Below are 26,327 nucleotides of genomic sequence, written 5' to 3'. Positions count from 1 at the left end.
GTGCTACTGCGGCACATACAGTAATTAAGGCAAGAATTGTTTTAGCGTTTCGTTCAACGTTTTTAGGGGAATCATTTTCGGAGATATAACGGGTAGCTCTTGTCGATTCTGCGACCTGGGTTGAGAAAAGGCGATTTTCTGACGAACAACATTCCACCTGACAAGTCACGTGACTTTCCTACATTTCCTGTGCCTGTTGGCTTTTGCATGAAAGACGGAGTTGCTCTTGAGACAGACAGAATCACCCGATCACCTAATGGTGCAATGTGTGTTGCCTACCCTTCCGGCATTATTTACTGCCATTAAAGTCTTATGGGGAAGAACTTGTTTCCACCACTGTACATCTACATTAGTTACATGTGCATATAAAAAAGGGGAAGTAAATACAAATATGGGCAAACGAATACCCACATCTCAGTTACAAGTCGTTAATTTTATATTACAAGATGTATGGTGACATTTCACGTAATGTAAACAAGAAAACCAACTAAGATGCATTGCATGTTGATTCTTAGCTCTTGTAATAGGTTTCACGAAAAATCCACCTAGAGTTAAAGTGAGGAAAAGGTGTTTTCCAATGATGATATCACATCCCCATCCTTCCGTGTTTAATGCACTTATAAAGTTAAAAGAATGGCATTTGTTCTTTAAGTCTGCATAGTTATTTTAAATATAGGAATTAAATCCAAGCAACTAAATTACATGAGATGGCATCAATAATATTTCACGCAACAGTTGCGTCACTGGTCAATTTTGTTATTGTAAATAAAAGGTTAACTACAGTGCGTTGTTGGAGAGAATCGGATGGGGCAAAGTGGAGCGGTAAATCACTTCTGTTCTGAGCACATTACCTGCCTTAAAATTACATCTTTTGATCTTAAATTTTCACAGTAGCCAAATATCTTCAAGAACTGCTCTGTAAATCAGTAAGGTGGTTAAATATGGTGAACGTATAACCTACTTTAACAAAACATTGGAAAATTCACTTGGGGCTGTTGATATATTTAGTATTTATATCATAGATGTTAGAAGAGTATTTATTACAAAATTATTGTAGGAAATCTTACTTCAAAAAGATTATGCTATAACGTGTCAAAGTGCTGCAGTTTTGCAACAATAGTTATCATGGTGTAAATTTCTTCCTTACAGTGAAAGCGAAGGTCTACTCTCCGAAGTACTTCTACTTTTAATCAGTCGTCAATCAGATAGAAATCAACGCATGAAAACAAGTTAACTAAGGCGAAAGAGCAATTCTCATTATAAGATCGAATTTTACAACACATGCCTTAATGAGCCAAGTGATGAGAACAAGTACAAGAGTAATACCTAGTTACATTCGCTGTCTTCACACTTTCTCTTTCATGAGTTGAGTTGGTGTTTTAAGTCCACTTTATGCACAGTAAGGCTAATCGGAACAGGAACTACTGTTTAAAGTGGGATCCGAACCCCTGGGTGCCTCCACCGGGTATCGAAGCCGGGACCCCTCGATTACAAGGCGAGGACGCTACCACTGCACCATCGGGGAGGCACTCACTTTCTCTTACATAAACGAGATAATTAACATTTCTAATAATGACAAGAGTCTCAAATAACTTTCAACTAGGTGTGAGGCATGTGCAACTATTTGTATAAATAGCTGTTCAGAGCTGATTATATAATATAGTACTATTGTACAGTAGTTGAAATATGTTGGCTTAAGCTAAATATGCGTCTATAACTGATATTCGTGTGATTTTATAATACTAAAAATCATCCTATTTATAATTTTATGTTATATTCAGTGCTGACACCTAATATTTAAATAGATATAATTCTATTTTGAACACTCTTATTAATTCACTTCATGTTAATAAGTGATTACAAGTGCAAACAAGTGAAACGAGTGAAAATACACCGTATATGCATCAAATACATTTTTCGATTCAACGATTTACGGTATCGGGGGAGTTTGAAGTGGAAAATTACGTGAAACAACAGTCCGGTTTCCTATTGAGACGGAGGGTTAAAACGAAAGGCTACCAGAACCGAGAAAACAATTTAATCTCAAAGAAACGAAAATGAGACACAAAAGGCAGACAAGGCCATCACCTTTAAAAACTTCCCTGGTAACTCAACATCTCTGCACCCTGAAAGGAATTACCCCATCCCTTGCAGTGTCCTTTGAATGGAGTTCACTATGAAAGGGTAAGTCAACCTGTCCTGAGAACCTCGGCAGGAGAGTTTCCCACACTGTACACTTAACTCGACGAGCCAAAACCACCGCGCAGAATATGAACGCGGCCAGCAGGGAAATAAAAGATACGATAATAAGGACAGAAGAAAAAGAGTGAAGGCGGGTTTTTCTGGTCGTGGTGAATGAATGACGTAATGAGCGACATCAAGAAAATCTTGGGAGAATAAGAATGCATACTACAAAATGCAGAAACGCGAAAATTGTGGGAAAACTGCACACCAGAAAACGATCAGCTCCTTACTGGATGACAATCGTATTGTGTGGTTATTAATGCATACGTACTGAAAAGAAAACATAACGTAGCATTATGCCAATCAAAGTTAATTTGATAGAGCGCCATGTTTTGATTACGGCTGTGACTACACGTATTTTGAAGTGAAAAGTGATTTTCAACAGAGTTTGGAGGAATCAAAGACAACCTTTACTGGTTTGCTGGTATCTAACTGGTAAACAATGTTGATCAAAACTACCTCAAAACGACAAAAGGATTTCCGCTACACTACATTGAGGCAGTAAAAACTTTGAAATACTGTATGTGGTTGAAGTACCGAGGAACGAAGTGGAAGCTAGTCATAAAGTATGACTGCGATAACTGCAGTAAATTCACCGTTCTCATAGCATCTTGATACCTTTCTTACTGCATATGAACGAAACCAAACGAGTTCCAAGATGACGGACTTGAAACATTTCGATTAATTGATTGATGTGCTTTATTTTACGTCGCTTTTTGTGCCACTTTTGGCTAATTTGCGAAGATGGGGATGGGTGATGATATGATGAAATTGATGAATGGACATTCACAAACATTTATGCCCAGGCCGGGATTCGAACCCGGGACCCCTGGCGTCGTAGCTTGATGTGCTAACCACTCCGCCACGGGGGCCGACTTGAAACATTTCGAAAATGCACTTGCCGCGATTGATGCGAGGTGAATATATATTCATATATAAGGATAATCATTACATCTACTTCTGTAAAGTGCAGTTGCCATTTGCACCAGAATTTTATGCCTAGTAATAAATTGTGGTAGTAATCATAATTTGCTTTATATTTCCTTATTAGGCAACATCCTTGAGACTATTCAAAAGACACCCAGAATATACTGTTTGCCAAGGATGGCACCGTGACGAGATATAGAATTTGGTAATTTTAAATGCTTATTAAATGTAAATGTAAATTTAAATGAAAACCTCGCATAAATCAAAATTGCTTTACCATGCGACATATTCAGACATACAAAGGGTTATTAGGTTAAATGTGCGGTTTATGGTGCAAAAAGTTTGCTTGACGCTGCGATCTTTGATAACCTGTGTTTCTACATCATTGTAATAATGAGGGTGCCTTATTGAGCATACTAAAGTTAATCATGTATGCATGTTTGCAATAACAAACGTCACATTTGTAGTGCACTGATTAATTATTGATAACTGAACTGTTAAATGCGGAAAAAGCTGTAATGGACCGATCGATTAGGTTGGACACAAATACGAACGCGGTGCTTCTTTTGGTTATTTACTGGGTTATTTTACGTTGCACATTTCTCTCTGTGTGTTAACCGCGGCGATGTGTATATTATGTAAGAACATACATTACATGGAGGAAACTGAGACACGAGCATTATGTTTGGTATTAACGCTATATTAAGAATCAAATAAGCTGAAAAATATATATACCTTACCTGCATGTAATAGTTGGATGCATGGTGGGGGGTGGGCGACGAGGCGGTCGGCAGCGACGATGCGCCACTGTAGGGGGGCAGGGGGTCCTGCCCGTTGACGCCGTGCCACACGTCACCGGGGCCGTCCCGCTGCTCGTAATTACCGCTGGGGCCCAGACTGTAGCTGTAATGACCCTGGAATACACAACAAAAAATACATTAGCAAGATATGTAAAGACCCTGGAATAAACAAGAATAAAAAATATATTAGCAAGATGATAAGAAGTAAAATCAGTAAATCAACTTAATTTTCATTCTATCCTTCTAAGCCAAGCGTCAAGTCAACTTTTCAGCAGGTTTTTGCATATGTAGATCCAATGTGCGCGCAAGAATATAGTTCCACTGAGACGGATTCTATTCCGGCACAACTGCATACTTGCAAAAAACAGTTATTTAATTTGTCAAATACAGACAAAATAATATATCCATTAGCAGGTATGTACTTGATCGGTTGCAATCACTGTGAGAGACGAACTAGGATCCGCAGATTCGCCAACTGGAGTTTGTATTGCGCTGAAGAATCGCTGAAGATCAAGAGCGAGTAGAGCAAGACTGAATACGTTGCAGAGCGCGTGGAATCCTTGATACCAGTGTTGCACATCCCATTATTTTAACCCTAATGTTTATTGTGATTGATTAATAATGGTGCTATACAGCGGCGAGAATGGCTGAATCGAGGTCTCCTGTTCAGCGCGCGGTTTTACCCGAGTGTTATTTTGGGCTTCATCCGAAGGGAAAAGCTCTTCAAATGAAGCAAGTTGTTTTAAATGCATAATCCTCTTACGACAACATGATCAAAGTGAAACAGGCCGTGAGGTGATTTGCCGTCAATGTGCGCACGAACTGTATGACGGGTGCTGAATGATTTGTGGTTTGATTTGCCGTCAATGTGCGCACGAACTGTATCACGGGTGCTGAATGATTTGTGGTTTAAGTTTAGGAAGAGGACACGATTGTCTGTTGTTTGACGACAAAAGAATGTACACGGTATTAAAAGATATCGCCGTGATAAGAAACATGTTTATTATTTGGACGAGACGTGCTTACCTCTATGGGGAGGGGGGGGCGTACATTGAACCAAACATTGAAGGACACCACCGTGCAAAACCACCGCCAGGGCTGAAGAAACCGACGATAAAAGAAAAGGGGATGGGGAGGCTTATTGTTTCACCCACTAGCGGCAATGAAGTCTTTGTTGAACGCGCATATTTACTGTTCCGTGCAAAGAAAGGGTGATTATCGGCAAGAAATGGACAGACCAAGATTTGAATCCTGGTTTAGTGAAGTGATTCATAAATTGAAACCAGAGTAATAGCAGCAGACAATGCACCTGATTGTCACTAATAAAAAATCATGTCTTTTTTTGCTCGTATAACTTGAAGTGTATGTGTCTTACAGTAACGGATGTATTGCGAACGAAGCAACCAAGTTTTTCATAAATGTATTTCTTTCTAAACCAAAAACAATAATTTGTCATTAAATTCAAGAGAGGCCTATCGTTGTTTACTTTTATATTTGTTTATTTTTCTCTTTGCGTACTCGAAATATACACACATGCTCTCATGTTTAGAAGTTATTTCGCATTTATATTAAGTAATGACACATTTATTAAATAATCTATGCGCAGAAAGTACTTCTAAAATTTTATGTTTCAGGAGACAAAAAGAAGCAAAAATACATTCCGCTTGACATGCATGCGGGATTTGATGTGTTGTGCGGTTGGCAATACTGTGGATTTTTTCACTGTCTACGATGTAAGCAGCTCGGCGGTTGAGGCAATACAGGCACGGAAGATTCTGAGCTCAGTTCTCGCGCGGATTGATACATAAAACCTGCTGCAAACTTAGCTTGACGCTTGGCTTAGTTCGTTTCTTCTGCGTCGCTACTGTATCTCTTGGCTGAATCGCGACGATGAAGAAAAATGATGAACTGGATGACCAGGGTTCGAACCTAAGCCCTCTTGAATTCACCGCGCATTATGTTGACCACTCCGCCAAGGAGAGAGGAAAATCAACTATTAAGTTGATTACAACATTAGATGATTTAGAGCAACATAATTTGTATTTCAATGTTTGAGGTAATGAGCGTGATGCATGTCATAGTTTTAGACAATATGCAAAATGTACACAATCAACGCAGTCTTTATTACGGTTTAGCAGAACCAAATACAAACCATTCAATGATATTTGAATGGTAGAATGTGTATAACTGCAACTTGATTACAAAAAGAGATAGACTTCATCTGCAAGCTTCCGAAATATAAATGCTGACATTAAAATTGTAGGGCAATAATGAAAGTCAATGATTTAAACACTTAATACAATAAAATTCCTATATTGCATCCCACCACGGCACATCCCCACGTTGTAGCCTAACTTGTAGAATTCAGAAACCGCTGATTCAGTCCTTTGTTAACTAAAGGGTGTTGAGCAGTTAATACACAGCTATTTTGAAGTGAACAAAACTGAACACTTCACTAAATACTGACCGAACTTACACATATTCTTGCATGGTACCACATAATGCATTCAAACGCAGACCGAGAAAGTGTATTCAGAGAACATTATGCTTGATGTTATTCATAGGCGTGCGCAGACCCTCTCATTACGGGGGGGGGGGTGTCTTGATGAAATTTCAGTCGGGAAAGAAAAACCCCATTTTATCTCACTGTTTTAGTTTCATTGTATTGATGGGTATATATATATATATATATTATATTATATTCAGCAACATAGAGGCACCATAACGAATAAATAAATAAATTGTTTCTTAAATGTGCTGCGCTTCTTTTCCTCCAAACATTTGTGTTCATGCATTTAAGATAAAACTGTTTAGCAGCAAGAGCCTGAACTACTTAGTGGTTATAACTTCTCTCTCTGGTAATTTACAATGCATTACAGAAAGCAAGAAAATTGCGAGCGAAGGGAGCAAAACAATATTTACATCCAAATTTTTTAAACTGAAAACAATTAATGATTTATTATGGCCCAAATTTTTTTATGGGGCACCATGGCATTCTCTTTTACAATTTTCTTCGTTTAGATTGTTCGGCGCCCAGGGCCAACTCCCGCCACCCCCTAGCTACAGGTCTGAACTTGACAAGACTAAGAAAAGTAGACACTGCGAGTGAAGCGAGCAAGAAAATTTTACGAAATGTATTATTATTTGTATAAAATTTGTTATCGAGGGGTGCAATTTCCCTTTGTGACACCCTGCAGGTGCTCTTGGCCGTCTGGAAGAAATAATACAAGAAAGACGTGAAAACTAATTCAATCTTGAGTATCATTTTGTCCTGCTTCTCTTAGATTCTACTAGTCTTGCTTTCTGTTACCTCAATGTTTGCCCCCTATGCCCCCCTAGAATTGATTTCCGTCCAAGGCTGGGGAGAGGAGTAGACTTGGAATTAGATAGTGTCATTTTTCATCGATTTTCTGTCATTTTTAATTATGATGAATGGTTTTTTATGTTAATTAGTTAAGAGGAGAGTATAGGGGGAGGGGGAGGTAGATGAGTCATGGATGACTCATGCGCACGTGCGGCCTTGGATTTATTGATTTTCAATTAGTGCACAATAGTTACTATTATTTATCCCGTTTCTTTACCATACCCTAACCCTATTGTTGTACTTTATATATGCGTTACAGCCGGATATGAGTCATGGATGATTTATGCCGTCGAGGGAGCTTGATCTTAATGGTTTTCCATTATTGCATAAAATATACTATTATGGAACACTGTTCCGACCTATTCTAACCCAATTCTTGTACATTATATACGCGTTACAGCCGGATAGTAGTCTCGGATGATTTATACAGACGTGGGACTTGGTCTTAATGGTTTTCCATTAGTGCACAATAGATACTATTATGGTACCCGGTTCCGGCCTATTCTAACCCAATTTATGCATTTTTTTATGTATGTTGCGCCCGGATATGAGTCAAGGTTGATTCACGCATTCGTGGGGGAACTTTAAGTTAATGCGTTTAGGACACGTTTTTGGCTATTTATGCGAGATTTGCAGTCGCCGATGACGTCATGAGCCGCCATTTTGGCATCGGTGCTGGATCATATTAGGTATAATTAAGGATCTGGATTTATCCGGATTCAACTGGCCCGAAGCACAGTGTTCAATTCTCGCAATCTAGCTGGAAAAATTCATTTTTCGATTCTTGCATTCACAGATAACTGATACACAGGTGTGTTACTAAATGTCCAAGGGTAATTGTGATGGCTGTTTTTCATTTGATTTTGAACCGGAAGTTATGTTTAGATGGTCATGAACTTCGTGTCCCTAGGCACCACGCGCAGAGGCATTTAGTTCGCGCGTGGAGTAGCTCATGTTTAGACGGGTGCTGTATTGTTGCCTATTGTTCGTGACTCGCTGCGTTCATTGTAGTGGTAACGTGGGTATCTCTGCTGTGTTTGTGCGGGGTGTTTGTGTAGCAATATCGTAAGTACTGTTTGCAATAATGTTAAGTGAAAAATGGTGCTACAAAAGTATTATGTTATTCCGTGTGAAAACTTGACGAAGGATTACAAAAAAGGTACCATATAGTACACCCGTGTAATTTGCACATGTTGCGTAATGAACATCCCGCTTGCGTAAAAAGTTAACACTACATGAGCGTAGGTGCGCGATTTACAACAGCGTATAGTTTTATTGCGCAGCGCACCCTGTTCAGGCGGGAGTTGTTTGATGTATGGCTGCAGTCTTCTCCCCAAAACAGAAGCGAAGAACTGTACAGATTTGTTGTGGATAGATTGGGGATACAAGATTGTCCTCCAGAAGTCGAAGAACGCATTGTCAGTGTAATTAAACTGTATTGCGTGAAAATTAGGGCCCGATGGTTGAAGAGTAACAGGCATAAAGACAGATTTTTGTGAGGTAACGCACAGTGGCTCAATGATCCGGTAATATCATCACGCAGGAAACTCCCAATCAAAAAGTCCGGAGCACTGTCACCAGCAGTTCTAGGTCTGCTTTCATCCGGTCTCCCAAGAAGGGGCAGTTCCACCATACCAGCATCTGACAGTTCTGGGAACAGCAGCGCGAGCGGAATGGATGAGAACACTAATTAAGATATGTAAATACAAGTCTATCATTGCATTCTACGGGTTTTGAAAACATTGACCTGATGTATAATTAGTGTTGCCCACGAGACGAGACTTTCGCCTGTCTCGTCTCGTGGAGTCTCATGGAAATGCTGTCTCGTCTCGAAAATATTAGTTTGTCTTATGACACATGGTCAATCTCGTCTCGTCTCGAATTTTTAAAAGCCTGTCCCGTCTCGTCCCGTGGAAAACACTATGTATAATCATATTTTGAAAATAAAATAATATTAGTAATAATAATTCATTTGAAATGCATTTTTTTTCATTTATTCTCTGTGCGATTAATAATATAATCTTACTAGTATCAACAATTAAAATATTAATTTCATATTTGTCAGTATCAATTATGAGACAGCTTTCCAGCTCATTACAACCACACAAATATTTTTTCTTATTCTAAAGTACTTCAGTTATAAGGACCACCCGAAATTTAGAAAGAAGTGTGATTAATATAACTTTCTACGTCACTCTCGGTGACAAAATTAGTGTGCAGGAGTAACAGCAATACCAAGCATGGCTAAATATTATGAAACGAGGTTAACAAGATCAATGGAGGACAAGACAACGAGTCTTAGGAATTTTCTCCAGCTAGATTGTGAGAATTGAACACTGTGCGAAGGGATCTGGGTAGAAGCTATTATAACACAATATATGGCGTTAGCCTATGCGAGCTATAAAGGCGAAGAAACTGAGCGATGTAGCCCATATGAAAACGAAGTATACTGGCAGAATGCATGTTATTAATAATAATTGCTCTTAAAAAAGAGAAGATTACGTTGACCGCAAGACCCCTCTACAAGGTTGCGGACGAAATTCGCACCAGCAAAGAAGAATATTGCCTCTGTCACTACTGCCAAGCGAGGGATCATTGCCGGCCGAGGGGGAGAAAGGGTCTCTATTGTTACGGTAGTTTCCCAGCGGACCCCCTAGCGGAACTCAGGAGGATAATAATACGTAATGGATTTCGCGTGCTCCCAATATTTTAACACGTTTGCATTGAGTTTTGAGGTTTCAATTTTGTTTTGTGGATGTAACTTAGAGTTTTTCTTCCTCCTCAGAATGTAGCTATAGGCTATTTGACCTAAAGCGTAAGGGATTTGTCTGAACTAGGAGCAACGCGGGCCAGTATTTACAGATTGAAGCGGTTTCAAACTACTATTTGCTTTTATTACGGGGCTACGAACCACGGACCCTTTGATTATTGCTTTATAAGATACAGGATGGTTGTTAATGCGTATTTTTCTACATAAAAATCACCAGATTTTTGACTCCATGTCTAATATTTCACAGTTGTTCACGTATCTTTACCCAGAAAACGCAATTTATACGATTCAAGCAAGAGTTTCTATTGCAATTTGGACATACAAAGTGTGTTTTTCTACTTTTATCTGCTTATCTTACAAGTTTAGTCTTGTTTTTTTACTCAAATAACACAATTTAAGCTGTTCAGGCAACATTTTATATTAAATTTTGGACACACAAAGAGTTTTGTCAACTTTCAACTGTTTATTTTACAAGTTTATACCAATTTTTTGCTCCAATAAAACTATTTATACAATTCAGTCAACATTTTTTTTAAAAATTTTGCATTTACAAAGAGATTTTTCAAGTTTTAACTTATTATTTTACAAGTTTAGGCTTATTTTTACCCAAATAACACAATTTCACCTATTCTAGTAAGGGTTTTTATTAAAATTTGCACTCACAGATATTTTTTCAACATTTAATTACTTCTCTTACAACTTTATGTTTATTTTGTACCAAAATAACACTATTTATACCATTCAGACAAGAGTTTTTAATATATTTGGAATCTCAAAGAGATTTTTTCAACTTTTAAATTATTATTTACACGTTTAGGCTTATCTTTTACTCTAATAACACAATTTAATCTATTCAGCCAACATTTTTTATTGCATTTTGAAACTCGCAAAGAGATTTTGTCAACTTTTTATTAATTTTTCTATTTATTGCGTTTTGTATCTTATATTTACTAATTTTAACTTAGAGTTTTCTTTTTTATGTAAATAATTTCTCTAATCACTAAGGAAGAAGGACTTTTAGCTAAATGTTAATCCACACATATATTATTATTTCTATTATTTTTATTATTATTATTATTATTATTACTACTACTATGCTTTTTTTTGTTTTGTATTTCTATATTTATTTAAGTCAGGTTATGCATGCTATGTACGAAAGTTTGTTTATTTTAATTTCATCGGTATTTTCTTACGGTTAGGGTTGGCAAAGTTTCCTAAATATATGAGTAGGGTTCCATATATTCTCTTTCTTGCAGGTTTTATGATATGACGTGATCAGCACCATGCTCCAAGTGTCTTTACTGCATGTTTCCATTCTATTGAATGCTTAGTGATTCCTAGAGCCATTTTATGGATGAGAGAAAGCTTGAAAATTTCGATCTCAGATAACCCACAACCATATGTCAGAGTAATTTAAACTACATTTCAGACTTATTATGTGCTACAAGAATATCACTGCTTGCTTAATTTTTAAGTATGTTACGCTGCTATTGTGTTTTTAGCTATTGCTTACTAGATAAACTATACGAAATGTTTAATATTTGTACTCTTTGCACTTATACGAGGCCAAATGTTTACTGTAACTAAAATTATTATGTGTCTACGAGGACTGAAATCCCTTTACCAAGGGGTCTATAACTGAATGTTTATTAATATTGTTTATTTTCCCCCTTAAATATAACAATTTAACAATATAATGACAAATCACAGGACAAGACGATGCTAGCAGATGACTATATGAGCCTTAGGTTTAGTTGACAAACTTTCCTTACCATGCTATTTAGCCTTATAGTCCTTTATTCAGGGTACTTTTCAAGAACTACGGACTTTCTTGAGTGTTTGATTTAATACCAGGGGTTATTTGTATCCGTTATATTATACGAGGTTTAATTTTTTTTTACTACAATCACACTATGGCCCCGAGGACTGATTGAAGCTTAATGCTTAGGCTGTAAAGGGGGCACTTAGCATGTTTATTGATGAATCACATGAATCTTGCAGAGTATTGTAGGAGGCATAGGACCACACGCCAGAGCCTTAGTACCCTGCAAGAAGCACTTTCAGGGAGTACTACGAGGAAACGAAGTTGATATTTGAGTGCTTTGCTATAAGGTTACCCTTTACAGAACCAATATTTGCTATTTCAAGTAACTACATGTGCCAGAAGCACTTACTAGACTTCGATTTATACTATACCAAGTGCTAAATGTAGCAAGAACGCTGATTTTCTACATTTTTGAGAATCCAACTGTATCAGGAATTTTCTGTGTAATTATATTTTTATTGATTACTAACTTTAACAGACCAAACAGGAAGACGGCAAAATTCACTAAACATAGTAACATAGTGTAGGTGATTGCATGAAAAGTAGAAATTATAACAAGCACAAGACTTCGCTTGTTTGCTATTGTGACTAATTGCGGTGCCGAGGATGAGCGAAAGGACAAAAATCTCATGGACTGGACATATTTTACCGCTACAGAGGGCTATGTAGAAACGCAAGAGCTTTACTATACTTTTTGTTAAATATTTTGTGTTTGACAAGCTTAACAAGTTACACATGTATCCATTTCAGGACAAATACTGTTAATACTTTCAGATTTACTGTGAATGCACCAACTATTAGCTAATTTTGAATATAATTAACAAAATTAGGTAAAAACAGAATTTTTAAAAGATATTTTGTTACTGCCTTCAAATTTTATGATTTATGTTACTTACTCAGTTCTTAAGCCCTATACATGATTAGTAATTATTTGAATTAGTAATATAACAACTGGTTTACACTATCTGGCATCCTTCTTAATGACTTGTTACTAATTTAGGTGTCTAAGTTAGGTTATTTAGAATGTATGAAGGTGTACAAAGTTGATATTTCTGCTATCAGAGTAATTAACAAGCATATTTTACAAACAAAAGTTAATGTTTACACTTTAATTACTTCAATCAGAGACTAATATTTTACAGTAATTTAATCATTCAGCCCTATTCAATACTTTACTGCATTAGAAAGTTTGATATTAATCTAATAAGTATTCTATTTTGCGCTATTCTTAGGCAAATTTTGTTTAATTTACTGCTTATAATGCAAAGTTTAGCACAATTTTCGATGTATTCACTACCATCAAACCAAACAATTGTAATTATTTAGTGTATTTAATTTATATATCTTGTAATTAATTGTTTCTTTGTGACTTGTAACATTCTTTTTTAGATTAGATATTTTAAAAGTAGAATTCTTTCAAAGTTAAAGTTTTAAAAGTACGATTCTTTCAATGTTAAAGTACTAAAAGTACAATTCATTCAAAGTTAAAATTTTAAAAGTACAATTGTTTCAAAGTTAAAGTTCTAAAAGTACAATTTTTAAAAGTTAAAGTTCTAAAAGTACAATTCTGTAAAAGTTAAAGTTTTGAAAGTACAATTCTTTCAAAGTTAAAGATTTAAAAGTATATTTCTTCTGCTATTTGAACTTTTTGTACAATTTTGTTATTGTTGTTAAAGTAAATATGTTAGTTGATATAAGATTAAAGTTAGTTTTCATAAATTTATATATTAAAATTGAAAAATACTGGTACTCGACAAAGATAGCATTCAAAATTTCAAATAAGTTAAACTTTGACAAATACTGAACAACAAACAAATAGATTTAGTAAACAAATAAAAACAAATAAGAAAACAAACAAAAAGCAATCAACAATAAAGTTAAAAAAGGATAGCTCTGAAGTCAAACAACCTAACTCAGGTAACAAGCAGCAACAAGAATAAACAGAAATCAACATGGAATCCAGAAAGGGACATCAATAGCCACAGTCATAGCACAAATAATAGGTAGTCAAACAAACTAATTCAGATGTCAAGCAGCAACAGGGATAAACAGAAACCAACACGGAATCCAGAAAGGGATATCAATAGCCACAGCCATAGCAAAAATAATAGATTACATAGAAGAAACCTTAGAGAAACATGAAACTGCAAACACAATATATCTAGACAATCCCAAGGCATAGGATAGAGATAAACAGGCTTGCTTATGGACAACCTCAACAACAACATAGGAATAAAAGGGACAGTCAATCCTAATTACAGTACAGAATTCAAATTTCCCAAATAAGCTACACCATACGTAGCACATAAGAATAGCAAATTAACAACATCTGCAGTAAGCTAATATCTAACTTATAACTGTTAAAACGACTAAGTGATTATAGTTTATCAGAAGAATACATATATTCACGGGTTAATTTACCTCAGCATTAATAATACTACCAGATACTAAGGCTTCAAAAGAAAGCACTCAAAACAAACTACAGACTGTAGTATAGGCCATCATGCATAGATAAATAAGTCAATAGTCATTATTGTAATTACTACAACTTGACCAAAAATAGCAAAATATACTACACAAGAACGAAAGATAACTACTGCCGTAACAATGAACACTCAATATCTTAAAAGACCATGTAAGATATTCAACAACAACTCCTTCATAACATAAAACTGCTAAGATCCCAAAATGTATACAATCAATGAAAAGAAACTACTTGAAAAGGGAAAACTCTCTACAGTCTCGCAGAATTAATGGGAAAGAAAACAGCATACACACTCAATAGTGCTCAATATGCATACAGTTCACATGCAGCTCATATGAAAAAGGCACATAAGTCTCCCAGCTCTGTTCTCATTTGTACTTGGACAACATAAACCAGAACTTTGGTCATTCTAATACTCATAAATACTACGTTGCCATAAACCATAAATTGATAATAATAGCAATATAGTTAACATCAAAGACTACACCTAATAATATTAATTTGAAAATTAACTGATACAAAGAGATATAGTAATTATAAAGTTCTTACCATGTCAAAGTAATTAGTTTAGTTTGTTAATTACAACATATATAAATTAAATACACTAAATAATTACAATTGTTTGGTTTGATGGTAGTGAATACATCGAAAATTGTGCTAAACTTTGCATTATAAGCAGTAAATTAAACAAAATTTGCCTAAGAATAGCGCAAAATAGAATACTTATTAGATTAATATCAAACTTTCTAATGCAGTAAAGTATTGAATAGGGCTGAATGATTAAATTACTGTAAAATATTAGTCTCTGATTGAAGTAATTAAAGTGTAAACATTAACTTTTGTTTGTAAAATATGCTTGTTAATTACTCTGATAGCAGAAATATCAACTTTGTACACCTTCATACATTCTAAATAACCTAACTTAGACACCTAAATTAGTAACAAGTCATTAAGAAGGATGCCAGATAGTGTAAACCAGTTGTTATATTACTAATTCAAATAATTACTAATCATGTATAGGGCTTAAGAACTGAGTAAGTAACATAAATCATAAAATTTGAAGGCAGTAACAAAATATCTTTTAAAAATTCTGTTTTTACCTAATTTTGTTAATTATATTCAAAATTAGCTAATAGTTGGTGCATTCACAGTAAATCTGAAAGTATTAACAGTATTTGTCCTGAAATGGATACATGTGTAACTTGTTAAGCTTGTCAAACACAAAATATTTAACAAAAAGTATAGTAAAGCTCTTGCGTTTCTACCAGAGGCCTGCACAAGACCCGGAGAAAACCCGTCTGCGAGGAGGCGCGCCTACAATAATATGCAACACGCACATCAAGCCCAGGTGTTCGACATCGCGCAAGCGAGCTTCACGTCACAGTGTTGCACAGGCTTCGATGCCTGCCAGGTTTTTCTATTACCCGGGTCTTAAGAAGACCCGTGAGACTCGATGTAGTTCTTGCAGGTAGACGGCGAGCACTACTGTCAGTGTTGCCAACGGCCATTATATTTCACTACGCATGGAAATATTTGAATTTCTGCTTGGCGCAGGTGCCTTGAGGTTGTAGAATCATTGGCGTAGCAAGGGGTGAGCGAAGTGGGCGACCACCCTGGGCCTCGCGCATATAGGGGCCTCGCGTCCTATGAGGTTGATACGAAAAACGTAATAAATGGAAGTGAGAAAGATAGAAAAGGCTAATTTTTGTGGGCAATAAAATTAAGACATTTTTAACTGGCTTTATATTCTAGTTTAACGTTATAATTTGAATGAATACGTCAAATCAGAGGCGGGCGGGAGCTCTAAGCCTAAGGGGCCCCGAAAAAGTCAAAATAATTCTAATTTCTCATGTGAAACATCAACGCAAAAATTGCTTGGACATTTTTATCCATTTTTCTTCTGTGTCGTGACCTTGCATAGCCTACCCGATTTTAATATGTTAACGGTAAAGCACCTCAAACTGCCACGGAGCAAAGTATGGGCCATTTAAATGCTTCTGGTATTTTAAACTGAAGAAGGGTATGGATAATATTAGCAGTTCTTCCTTCGTTCCTACAACTTCAGACGCAGCTATTGCCCTCTGTAACGGGCACGAAGATGATTTATCTTACGAATTTCCTGATCAAGTTCTATGTTTCAGAAATGTGCTTAAATCTGAAATCAAGTGCTTTAGGAAAGTTTCTTCTCCTTGATAGCTCTACACTAGCTTCCAGTGTTCTCTGTATCCTGTACCGCCTTCTGTTTGGGGGAAGGGATAAGTAAGTATTTGTATTTTCTTCTTTTGAATACATAAATGTCAAAGAAAGATATGTTGTAATATGTGAAAATTCAGAGTTAGAGCATCGATTTGTATAGTTATTAATGTAAGTGCAGCCACAACCAGCCATTCTAAGTAATTACGTAAATTTCCTGGAAGAAGCTGACTGTACTTGAGGGACCCAAGTTTATTTCTTGCGGACGCGTACTTTACGATTTTATTACGCCACTGCGTCAAATATTTAATATTACAAGAACATTAAGACGTAACAACAAAATGAGATTCACAGTTATTATTATCATCTAAGTCCTAAAATTCAAAGTTAACTGGTACAATTTATGTGCAACAAAGTCAAAATTGCTAATTAAAAAAAGTCAAAATTGCTAATTTAAAAAAAAGGTCAAATTAGCTGTATCAGTTGATTACACCAAACATTTCACATTTATTGTGCAAATGACTATCGTTTTAAGATTTGCTGATGTTGACACCGATTGTGTAGAAGAGCTTGTAGGTAGATACATTGGGCCCCTAGACAGGATTGTGGTTTAGCGCACTCCCTTCCCCCCGCTCTATCAAGCACTGACATTTTATGTGCGTCCTTCCATATTTTCTACTTAAGCCATGGTTTGTGACATTTACATCCTACAAACTTCGAAATGAGGAAACAAAGAACGACTCATTAAATAATATATAGGTTATATTTCAAGATTCTTACTTTGTATTTCTGATTTTTTTTAAAAAAGTTTAGCACACTTAAGGATATTTCAGTTATCTTACTGCCTAAAGAACATCTTAAAAAACGTACTATTACTACTACTTTGGTTAATGAAAATTCCAGCAGCGTGTTACTGTAGCTCTGCCAAGTGTAAATTTCTCTGTCGCGTACTATCAAATATAATTTTCGTCAGAAATTAATTATTATTGTAGACTATTATATAAATATGATAATTTGCTGACGTTTCCTTGATGACTGTGTATCGATTTACATTGATATTTCAAACTTAAAGAACGATGGGGCCTTGCATTCAAATCTCGCCCAGGACCTCGCGATATGTTGCTAAGCCACTGCACCTAAGATTTTGTAACTTCTCAAATTAGTGTCATTATTATGTCAAACCAACTACCACCTATTTTCTAAATTTGTTTCGATGGTCTTGAAATAGGTTTGTGTGTCTTGTTCATTTTATGTCACCTTTCTGGTCTTGAAATCGTAAATCTTCTGTAGGTTTCATTTTTACGTTGTTTGTTTGTTGAAATGTGTAAATAGCATTGCCTGTTATTTGCACCCGTGTGAAAATACAAGCTAACAATTATATTTTGTATCGTATAACTATCAATGCGGTCTGAGAACAAGATAACTAGCAACAACACTAGCGAACGACGATTTGTTGAAAGAGATGACAATATTCAAAAACCTTTTATAATGCAAATTCTGATTTCATGTTCCATTTTATGGACCATCGTGCCTTAGTGTTCAGGGGGGGATCTTGAGCAACTAATTCGGATATTGAATTGGCAAAATTACACCAGAGAGAAAATCTGTTTGATTGATTGATTGATTCATTTATTTGGTCAATTTATGCACAATAAGGCTAATCGGGACTGGACCTATAGTTTAAAGTGGGATCTGAACCATCATGTGCTTCCACCGGGTATCGAACCTGGTACCCTTTGATTACAAGGCGACGACACTACCACTGCGCCATAGGGGAGCACCCCCCAAAAAGTATAATGTAGAACAACCACCAGTCACACAAAGTTCCAAAGTATTTACGATGGCACTTTTTGCGAAACTTGGTTCGTACTCCTGTACAGGTGTCAGCAGTGGCAGCAATTAGGGGCGGGGCCGAGAGAGTGCAGTTGCCCCCCCCTCCCCACTTTTTGCTACTTTTGCACCACGCTAACCTCATGTACCAAGGGAAATTAATTATCCTTGCCCCCCCCCCCCCGTACATTTGCACTTTGGCCCTCTAGTTTTGGAACCCAATCGCCGCCACTGGGTGTGAGCGATACAAATGTTTTCTAGCAAGGAATAAATGTCTGCAATTTCAAATTGATAAAAGTGATGAACATTTTAAGTGCTCCTAGAACAGTTTAGAATCTAAAAGTTGGCAACGGTGACTGCGTGACTCATGTATCTGGAGACGGTGCAAAACCGGAATCAGCGTTCGCTGAAGATAAGCGAGCTTCGTTTTGCAAGGCCTTCCAGTTACCCGTGGGCTTTCGATGCTTGACGGGTCAAAACCCAGGTATATAGTTTTACTCGCCCGCCCGACCAACCAGGCGGGCCTAGTAAGCGATTCTGGCCGTTGTGCAGCCCTCTGGTTTCTACATAGCCCTCTGTAGCGGTAAAATATGTCCAGTCCATGAGATTTTTGTCCTTTCGCTCATCCTCGGCACCGCAATTAGTCACAATAGCAAACAAGCGAAGTCTTGTGCTTGTTATAATTTCTACTTTTCATGCAATCACCTACACTATGTTACTATGTTTAGTGAATTTTGCCGTCTTCCTGTTTGGTCTGTTAAAGTTAGTAATCAATAAAAATATAATTACACAGAAAATTCCTGATACAGTTGGATTCTCAAAAATGTAGAAAATCAGCGTTCTTGCTACATTTAGCACTTGGTATAGTATAAATCGAAGTCTAGTAAGTGCTTCTGGCACATGTAGTTACTTGAAATAGCAAATATTGGTTCTGTAAAGGGTAACCTTATAGCAAAGCACTCAAATATCAACTTCGTTTCCTCGTAGTACTCCCTGAAAGTGCTTCTTGCAGGGTACTAAGGCTCTGGCGTGTGGTCCTATGCCTCCTACAATACTCTGCAAGATTCATGTGATTCATCAATAAACATGCTAAGTGCCCCCTTTACAGCCTAAGCATTAAGCTTCAATCAGTCCTCGGGGCCATAGTGTGATTGTAGTAAAAAAAAATTAAGCCTCGTATAATATAACGGATACAAATAACCCCTGGTATTAAATCAAACACTCAAGAAAGTCCGTAGTTCTTGAAAAGTACCCTGAATAAAGGACTATAAGGCTAAATAGCATGGTAAGGAAAGTTTGTCAACTAAACCTAAGGCTCATATAGTCATCTGCTAGCATCGTCTTGTCCTGTGATTTGTCATTATATTGTTAAATTGTTATATTTAAGGGGGAAAATAAACAATATTAATAAACATTCAGTTATAGACCCCTTGGTAAAGGGATTTCAGTCCTCGTAGACACATAATAATTTTAGTTACAGTAAACATTTGGCCTCGTATAAGTGCAAAGAGTACAAATATTAAACATTTCGTATAGTTTATCTAGTAAGCAATAGCTAAAAACACAATAACAGCGTAACATACTTAAAAATTAAGCAAGCAGTGATATTCTTGTAGCACATAATAAGTCTGAAATGTAGTTTAAATTACTCTGACATATGGTTGTGGGTTATCTGAGATCGAAATTTTCAAGCTTTCTCTCATCCATAAAATGGCTCTAGGAATCACTAAGCATTCAATAGAATGGAAACATGCAGTAAAGACACTTGGAGCATGGTGCTGATCACGTCATATCATAAAACCTGCAAGAAAGAGAATATATGGAACCCTACTCATATATTTAGGAAACTTTGCCAACCCTAACCGTAAGAAAATACCGATGAAATTAAAATAAACAAACTTTCGTACATAGCATGCATAACCTGACTTAAATAAATATAGAAATACAAAACAAAAAAAGCATAGTAGTAGTAATAATAATAATAATAATAATAAAAATAATAGAAATAATAATATATGTGTGGATTAACATTTAGCTAAAAGTCCTTCTTCCTTAGTGATTAGAGAAATTATTTACATAAAAAAGAAAACTCTAAGTTAAAATTAGTAAATATAAGATACAAAACGCAATAAATAGAAAAATTAATAAAAAGTTGACAAAATCCCTTTGCGAGTTTCAAAATGCAATAAAAAATGTTGGCTGAATAGATTAAATTGTGTTATTAGAGTAAAAGATAAGCCTAAACGTGTAAATAATAATTTAAAAGTTGAAAAAATCTCTTTGAGATTCCAAATATATTAAAAACTCTTGTCTGAATGGTATAAATAGTGTTATTTTGGTACAAAATAAACATAAAGTTGTAAGAGAAGTAATTAAATGTTGAAAAAATATCTGTGAGTGCAAATTTTAATAAAAACCCTTACTAGAATAGGTGAAATTGTGTTATTTGGGTAAAAATAAGCCTAAACTTGTAAAATAATAAGTTAAAACTTGAAAAATCTCTTTGTAAATGCAAAATTTTTAAAAAAAATGTTGACTGAATTGTATAAATAGTTTTATTGGAGCAAAAAATTGGTATAAACTTGTAAAATAAACAGTTGAAAGTTGACAAAACTCTTTGTGTGTCCAAAATTTAATATAAAATGTTGCCTGAACAGCTTAAATTGTGTTATTTGAGTAAAAAAACAAGACTAAACTTGTAAGATAAGCAGATAAAAGTAGAAAAACACACTTTGTATGTCCAAATTGCAATAGAAACTCTTGCTTGAATCGTATAAATTGCGTTTTCTGGGTAAAGATACGTGAACAACTGTGAAATATTAGACATGGAGTCAAAAATCTGGTGATTTTTATGTAGAAAAATACGCATTAACAACCATCCTGTATCTTATAAAGCAATAATCAAAGGGTCCGTGGTTCGTAGCCCCGTAATAAAAGCAAATAGTAGTTTGAAACCGCTTCAATCTGTAAATACTGGCCCGCGTTGCTCCTAGTTCAGACAAATCCCTTACGCTTTAGGTCAAATAGTTTATAGCTACATTCTGAGAAGGAAGAAAACTTCTAACTTATTTCCTCAAAACAAAATTGAAACCTCAAAACTCAATGCAAACGTTTTAAAATATTGGCAGCACGCGAAATCCATTATGTATTACTATCCTCCTGAGTTCCGCTAGGGGGTCCGCTGGGAAACTACCGTAACAATAGGGATCCTTTCTCCCCCTCGGCCGGCAATGATCCCTCGCTTGGCAGTAGTGACAGAGGCAATATTCTTCTTTGCTGGTGCGAATTTCGTCCGCAACCTTGTAGAGGGGTCTTGCGGTCAACGTATTCTTCTCTTTTTTAAGAGCAATTATTATTAATAACATGCATTCTGCCAGTATACTTCGTTTTCATATGGGCTACATCGCTCAATTTCTTCGCCTTTAAAGCTCACATAGGCTAACGCCATATATTGTGTTATAATAGCATCTACACAGATCCCTTCGGGGCGGCCAGTTGAATCCGGATAAATCCAGATCCTTAATTATACCTAATATGATCCAGCACCGATGCCAAAATGGCGGCTCATGACGTCATCGGCGACTGCAAATCTCGCATAAATAGCCAAAAACGTGTCCTAAACGCATTAACTTAAAGTTCACCCACGAATGCGTGAATCAGCCTTGACTTATATCCGGGCGCAACACACATAAAAAAATGCATAAATTGGGTTAGAATAGGCCGGAACCGGGTACCATAATAGTATCTATTGTGCACTAATGGAAAACCATTAAGATCAAGCTCCCTCGACGGCATAAATCATCCATGACTCATATCCGGCTGTAACGCATATATAAAGTACAACAATAGGGTTAGGGTAGGGTAAAGAAACGGGATAAATAATAGTAACTATTGTGCACTAATTGAAAATCAATAAATCCAAGGCCGCACGTGCGCATGAGTCATCCATGACTCATCTTCCTCCCCCTCCTCCTATACTCTCCTCTTAACTAATTAACATAAAAAAACCATTCATCATAATTAAAAATGACAGAAAATCGATGAAAAATGACGGTATCTAATTCCAAGTCTAATGCTCATTGCCCCTCCCCTGTGGATGCACCACTGCACCCCTTTCTCCCATAGTCACTTTGAACTATAATCGGCTTGAAAATACTTTATTTTCTTTAAGAGTATAATATCGTTTAATACCAGCGATAAGATTCCTCTACACTTAAGTGAAAGTATAATAATGCAGGAACATGGACGTCTGAAAGGGGGAGCAAGGATGGCCACTCCTCCCCCTTAGAAATCGAATATCGAGTTAAAAGCATATATGTCACACGTATAATTTGATTTCAGTCAGAGTAATTCACATTAATGCGATATTTTCAAATTCAAGTGTTGTTTTTTGAGGTGGCAACACTATTATCGTGGTAATATACCCCATGGAAAAATACCTTACTTGTCCATCCGTTGAAAAATCTGCGGACATCCATGATTCGGGGGGGGGGCAACTGCCCCCGCTTTCCCACCCGTGCGCACGCCTATGCTGTCATTACCATGCGAGTTAAAATACTCGGTCTCTTTCATGTAGGGTCGCTTTGCCCTAGGGCTTAGTGGCAAGAACGGCTAATAAAGTAAGTGTTCTATGGTTTTTAACGTTTTTAGGTCTTGTTTTGTTTAGTTTTTATCTCGGGATGTCAACCTCTCTTCATATTGCACGCACGGGAACTCCATGTTCGAGAGTATGGCGTCTGGGCGATATAACCCTATAGGCAGTGAAGTTAACCCGTCATTTGTCCACAAAATTAAATAAAATTTTGCTCATCGTTAGTTCCATGTTAGTGCTGTATTCTGACGTAAAGGCTTTTGTTAGTACGCCTGCATTTTCAAAAATAGGTTCATTTAAAACTGGGCCGGGCTAAGTTCACGTAAACCTGTCACATGTCGAGAAAACTCATCAAACTTTGCCCATCGTTAGTGCAACGTTAGTGCTGGTTTCTGTCTTAAATATGTCCGTTAGTGCTACTATACTCTTGGAACAAGGGCCAGTGTGCTATACAGTAGTTGGTTATCGCACCGGATTTGTAGTAAAATCAAACGTCTGTAGTAAGTTTGATCCCACCGGCATAAAGAACTATGTTCATCTGAAGAGGAGAGAAGATGTGTGATAGAATATGTATAATTAAAAGTACTAATCAATATCCAATTAACATTGCATGCTAATGCAAGAGAAAAGCCCGTTTCTTCCAAAACGAACACTTCAGGTTACGTACGACTTTAAGTAGAACAGTCTGTCATTCTTCTTTTCTTAGGAAAGTTCACCAGAGATTTTGAAAACATCGTTTAGAAGTACGTCGCAGCTTCCTAACATCATCTGCGGAAGTTACTGGAGAAAATTCTGAAGAAGCTGGAACGCCCGCATCTGTCGTTTCTACCTGTCTTCAGCCGAGGCAACGTTATTAATGACTTGGCCCTGGGTGCCGGGCTGTGTTGGCCCCTTCTGCCCCACGTCAGCTGCTCAAGTTCACACCGCACGCCCGGGTCAATCAATGCTTCCCAGTTCTCCGACGCCGGGAAGAGCTCCGCCGTAATCTGGAGCTTGCTAATGGCCAATTTCAACGCAGCGCACCTATTGATTGCTCGGTCCTCTTGGAGAGCGAATTGGTACACTGTCCAAACCCTGCTGGACATGAGAAGCAATTAGTGGGTGGCCCAACACCGAAAAGTTCCGTCAATGTGCAGGCTTTCTCCAGGATCACGAGGATTCACAACACAGAACAACAAAAGCCAACAGTCGACAGAACTACAACCTATCACAAAATCATAGTCTAATGATTCTCTAGCAACGGTTTAAATTAAAGGGCAGAATGACAAACGATATCATAGACTATTTGCAAGTGAAGCTTGCACACGCAATTATTTGAAATATAAGTAGATGCAGACACAATTTGTAATAGCTTTTGTTTGTTTCAAGGATATTGTATAAAATAATGCAGGAGCTGTTATCTTCCTGAGATGTTCATTAACATCTATGTTCAAGTCCAGGGTGGCCACTCTAGGACCATGATAAAATTCAAGTAGGTAAAATTCACGGTTTTCAAGGTGAACTTTCCAAGGGTACAAACAGGTGTTTTATCTATTTCAGCCTTATGTATAACCGCCCCTCACCCACACAAATATATTAACAATATATAGGATCTGTGTGATCCCAATCCTATCCAAATATTATAATTCAATTGAATTAAACGGTATACATATATATATATTTAAATATTTAATTTAAGGTACGGAGTTTACATTTGCCATTTCACATACTCAGGCTCGAAGATACCTCAACAAACACAAGTTACAATTCTTACGGAATACAATAATCTACAAAAAAAATTAAATTAATAAGGATTTCAAACTCAAATTTACCTAATCATCTTCAAGATATCTTATCTTGCAATAATGTTCCGTCTGTCTAATAGACTGTTCTACAAAAGGACACTAACGAAGTAAGGGATTGAAATCTGTTTTATTTTCAACGCAGCATACTTTTCCTTCCTAGATACAAATAAAATCTAAACTGTGAAAAACTTGCCTCAGGGCATTTATACATATGTATCAATTCAATAGGATTTGGATTATTAAAAGTTGCAATTTTTCACGTCTACGGAGAAAAATTCACGCAGAATGCACGCATAATTCCCGGAGCCAATAATTCACGCATAATTCCACCAATTCAAGGAATTCTCGGTGAGTAGCCACCCTGAGTACTCATGTACTAAACGAAACCAACAGCGCATGATTTGATGGAAGAACGAATATTTTCTTTTACACGAGGGATGAAGTCCTTGTGGGCGTGTTTACCATTCACAGAAATCCGTGCGTATCATACAATGTTGAGATCTACCTCGCTTGCAGTACAGTCCGTGACACAAAAATGCTAAATCGCAGATTATACATAATAATAACAGAAATATTCAGAAAAGATACACATATGTCCATGTTACTATCTCCTTTAATATTTAACGCACCTCCCCGGCCTACGGATCCATATCCTTCCCTTACTGACCCAATGTACCCTCTCCAGATTGCGTGTAAATATGATTGACTGATTTGGTTTATTTTACTTCCCATTTCTGCCACTTTTAGCTAATCGCGAAGATGAGGAAGTGATGAAATTGCTGAAGGGTCACTCATAAATAGCATCCAAGGTCAGGCCGGGATTCGAACCCGGAACCCCTGGCGTGTGAATATGATCCCAGGGCTGTGATGCCCCCTTCGCTTGAGACTCTCTTTTCTAGATACAGCCAGAGTTGTGCATGTTGTCTCTTGCATTGGACCTCACCTTGTTACGTTATCTAAGGGTCACTGACCAAACACATTTAGCCAGTATGTGGTCCTTCGTCTCGTGTTCACCACATAGTGTGCAAATGGCACGACCGTCCAGCCCCTTGAATTTTTGAGTTTGTGATGTGTCTTCCACAGCAAGAAATAATTTTTTGCTGGAGCGTACATCTGGCAATACAAATGAAACACTTAGATCCAGAAACACTCACTTCCCGTAGAGTTAGGCAACACACATACCGCCTTCCCGAGAAGTGTTTCTTCAGGATCTAGGAGTCACATTTTTATTGCCGGTGACTGTAAATCTTCCTCCCCCGACACCACCGCCATCTCTGGTGGTTATAAGCGGCGGCGAGCTTCACGTGCAAATAATGCATGATATCGTTTGTCAGTCTGTCTTTTAATTTCAACCGTTGCTAGAGAATCATGGAACTATGGTTGGACATTTTGTTAGGTTGCAGAAGCTGCCATCTCCCTAAATTTTCAGCCATGATATCGTGTCTGCTGCTATCATCCAATCTTCTCCTTATATAATAATTTGCAACAGCTAAAATTCACCCCTCGCTTTTCCC

The 26,327-nt window shown here is 36.9% G+C and overlaps 1 protein-coding gene across 4 annotated transcripts in view; it reads right to left on the bottom strand.

Annotated features, from left to right (window-relative positions):
• LOC145983997 (recombining binding protein suppressor of hairless-like) overlaps window positions 1-26,327 on the bottom strand; it is a 275,400-nt gene that overhangs the window by 102,521 nt on the left and 146,552 nt on the right. For all 4 annotated transcript variants that reach the window (XM_083117273.1, XM_083117274.1, XM_083117270.1 and 1 more), the window contains one exon: window positions 3,912-4,085. In XM_083117273.1, coding sequence (XP_082973399.1) covers window positions 3,912-3,917 — 6 coding nt within the window. In that variant the 5' untranslated portion in view covers window positions 3,918-4,085. The remainder of the gene's footprint in view (window positions 1-3,911; window positions 4,086-26,327) is intronic.

The sequence above is a fragment of the Lepisma saccharinum genome, chromosome 2, assembly GCF_977018435.1.
Source record: "Lepisma saccharinum chromosome 2, izLepSacc3.1, whole genome shotgun sequence".
In the NCBI taxonomy this organism is placed as follows: Eukaryota; Metazoa; Arthropoda; class Insecta; order Zygentoma; family Lepismatidae; genus Lepisma; species Lepisma saccharinum.
Note: the sequence above shows the minus strand (reverse complement) of the source record. Positions and strands in the feature narration are given on the sequence as shown.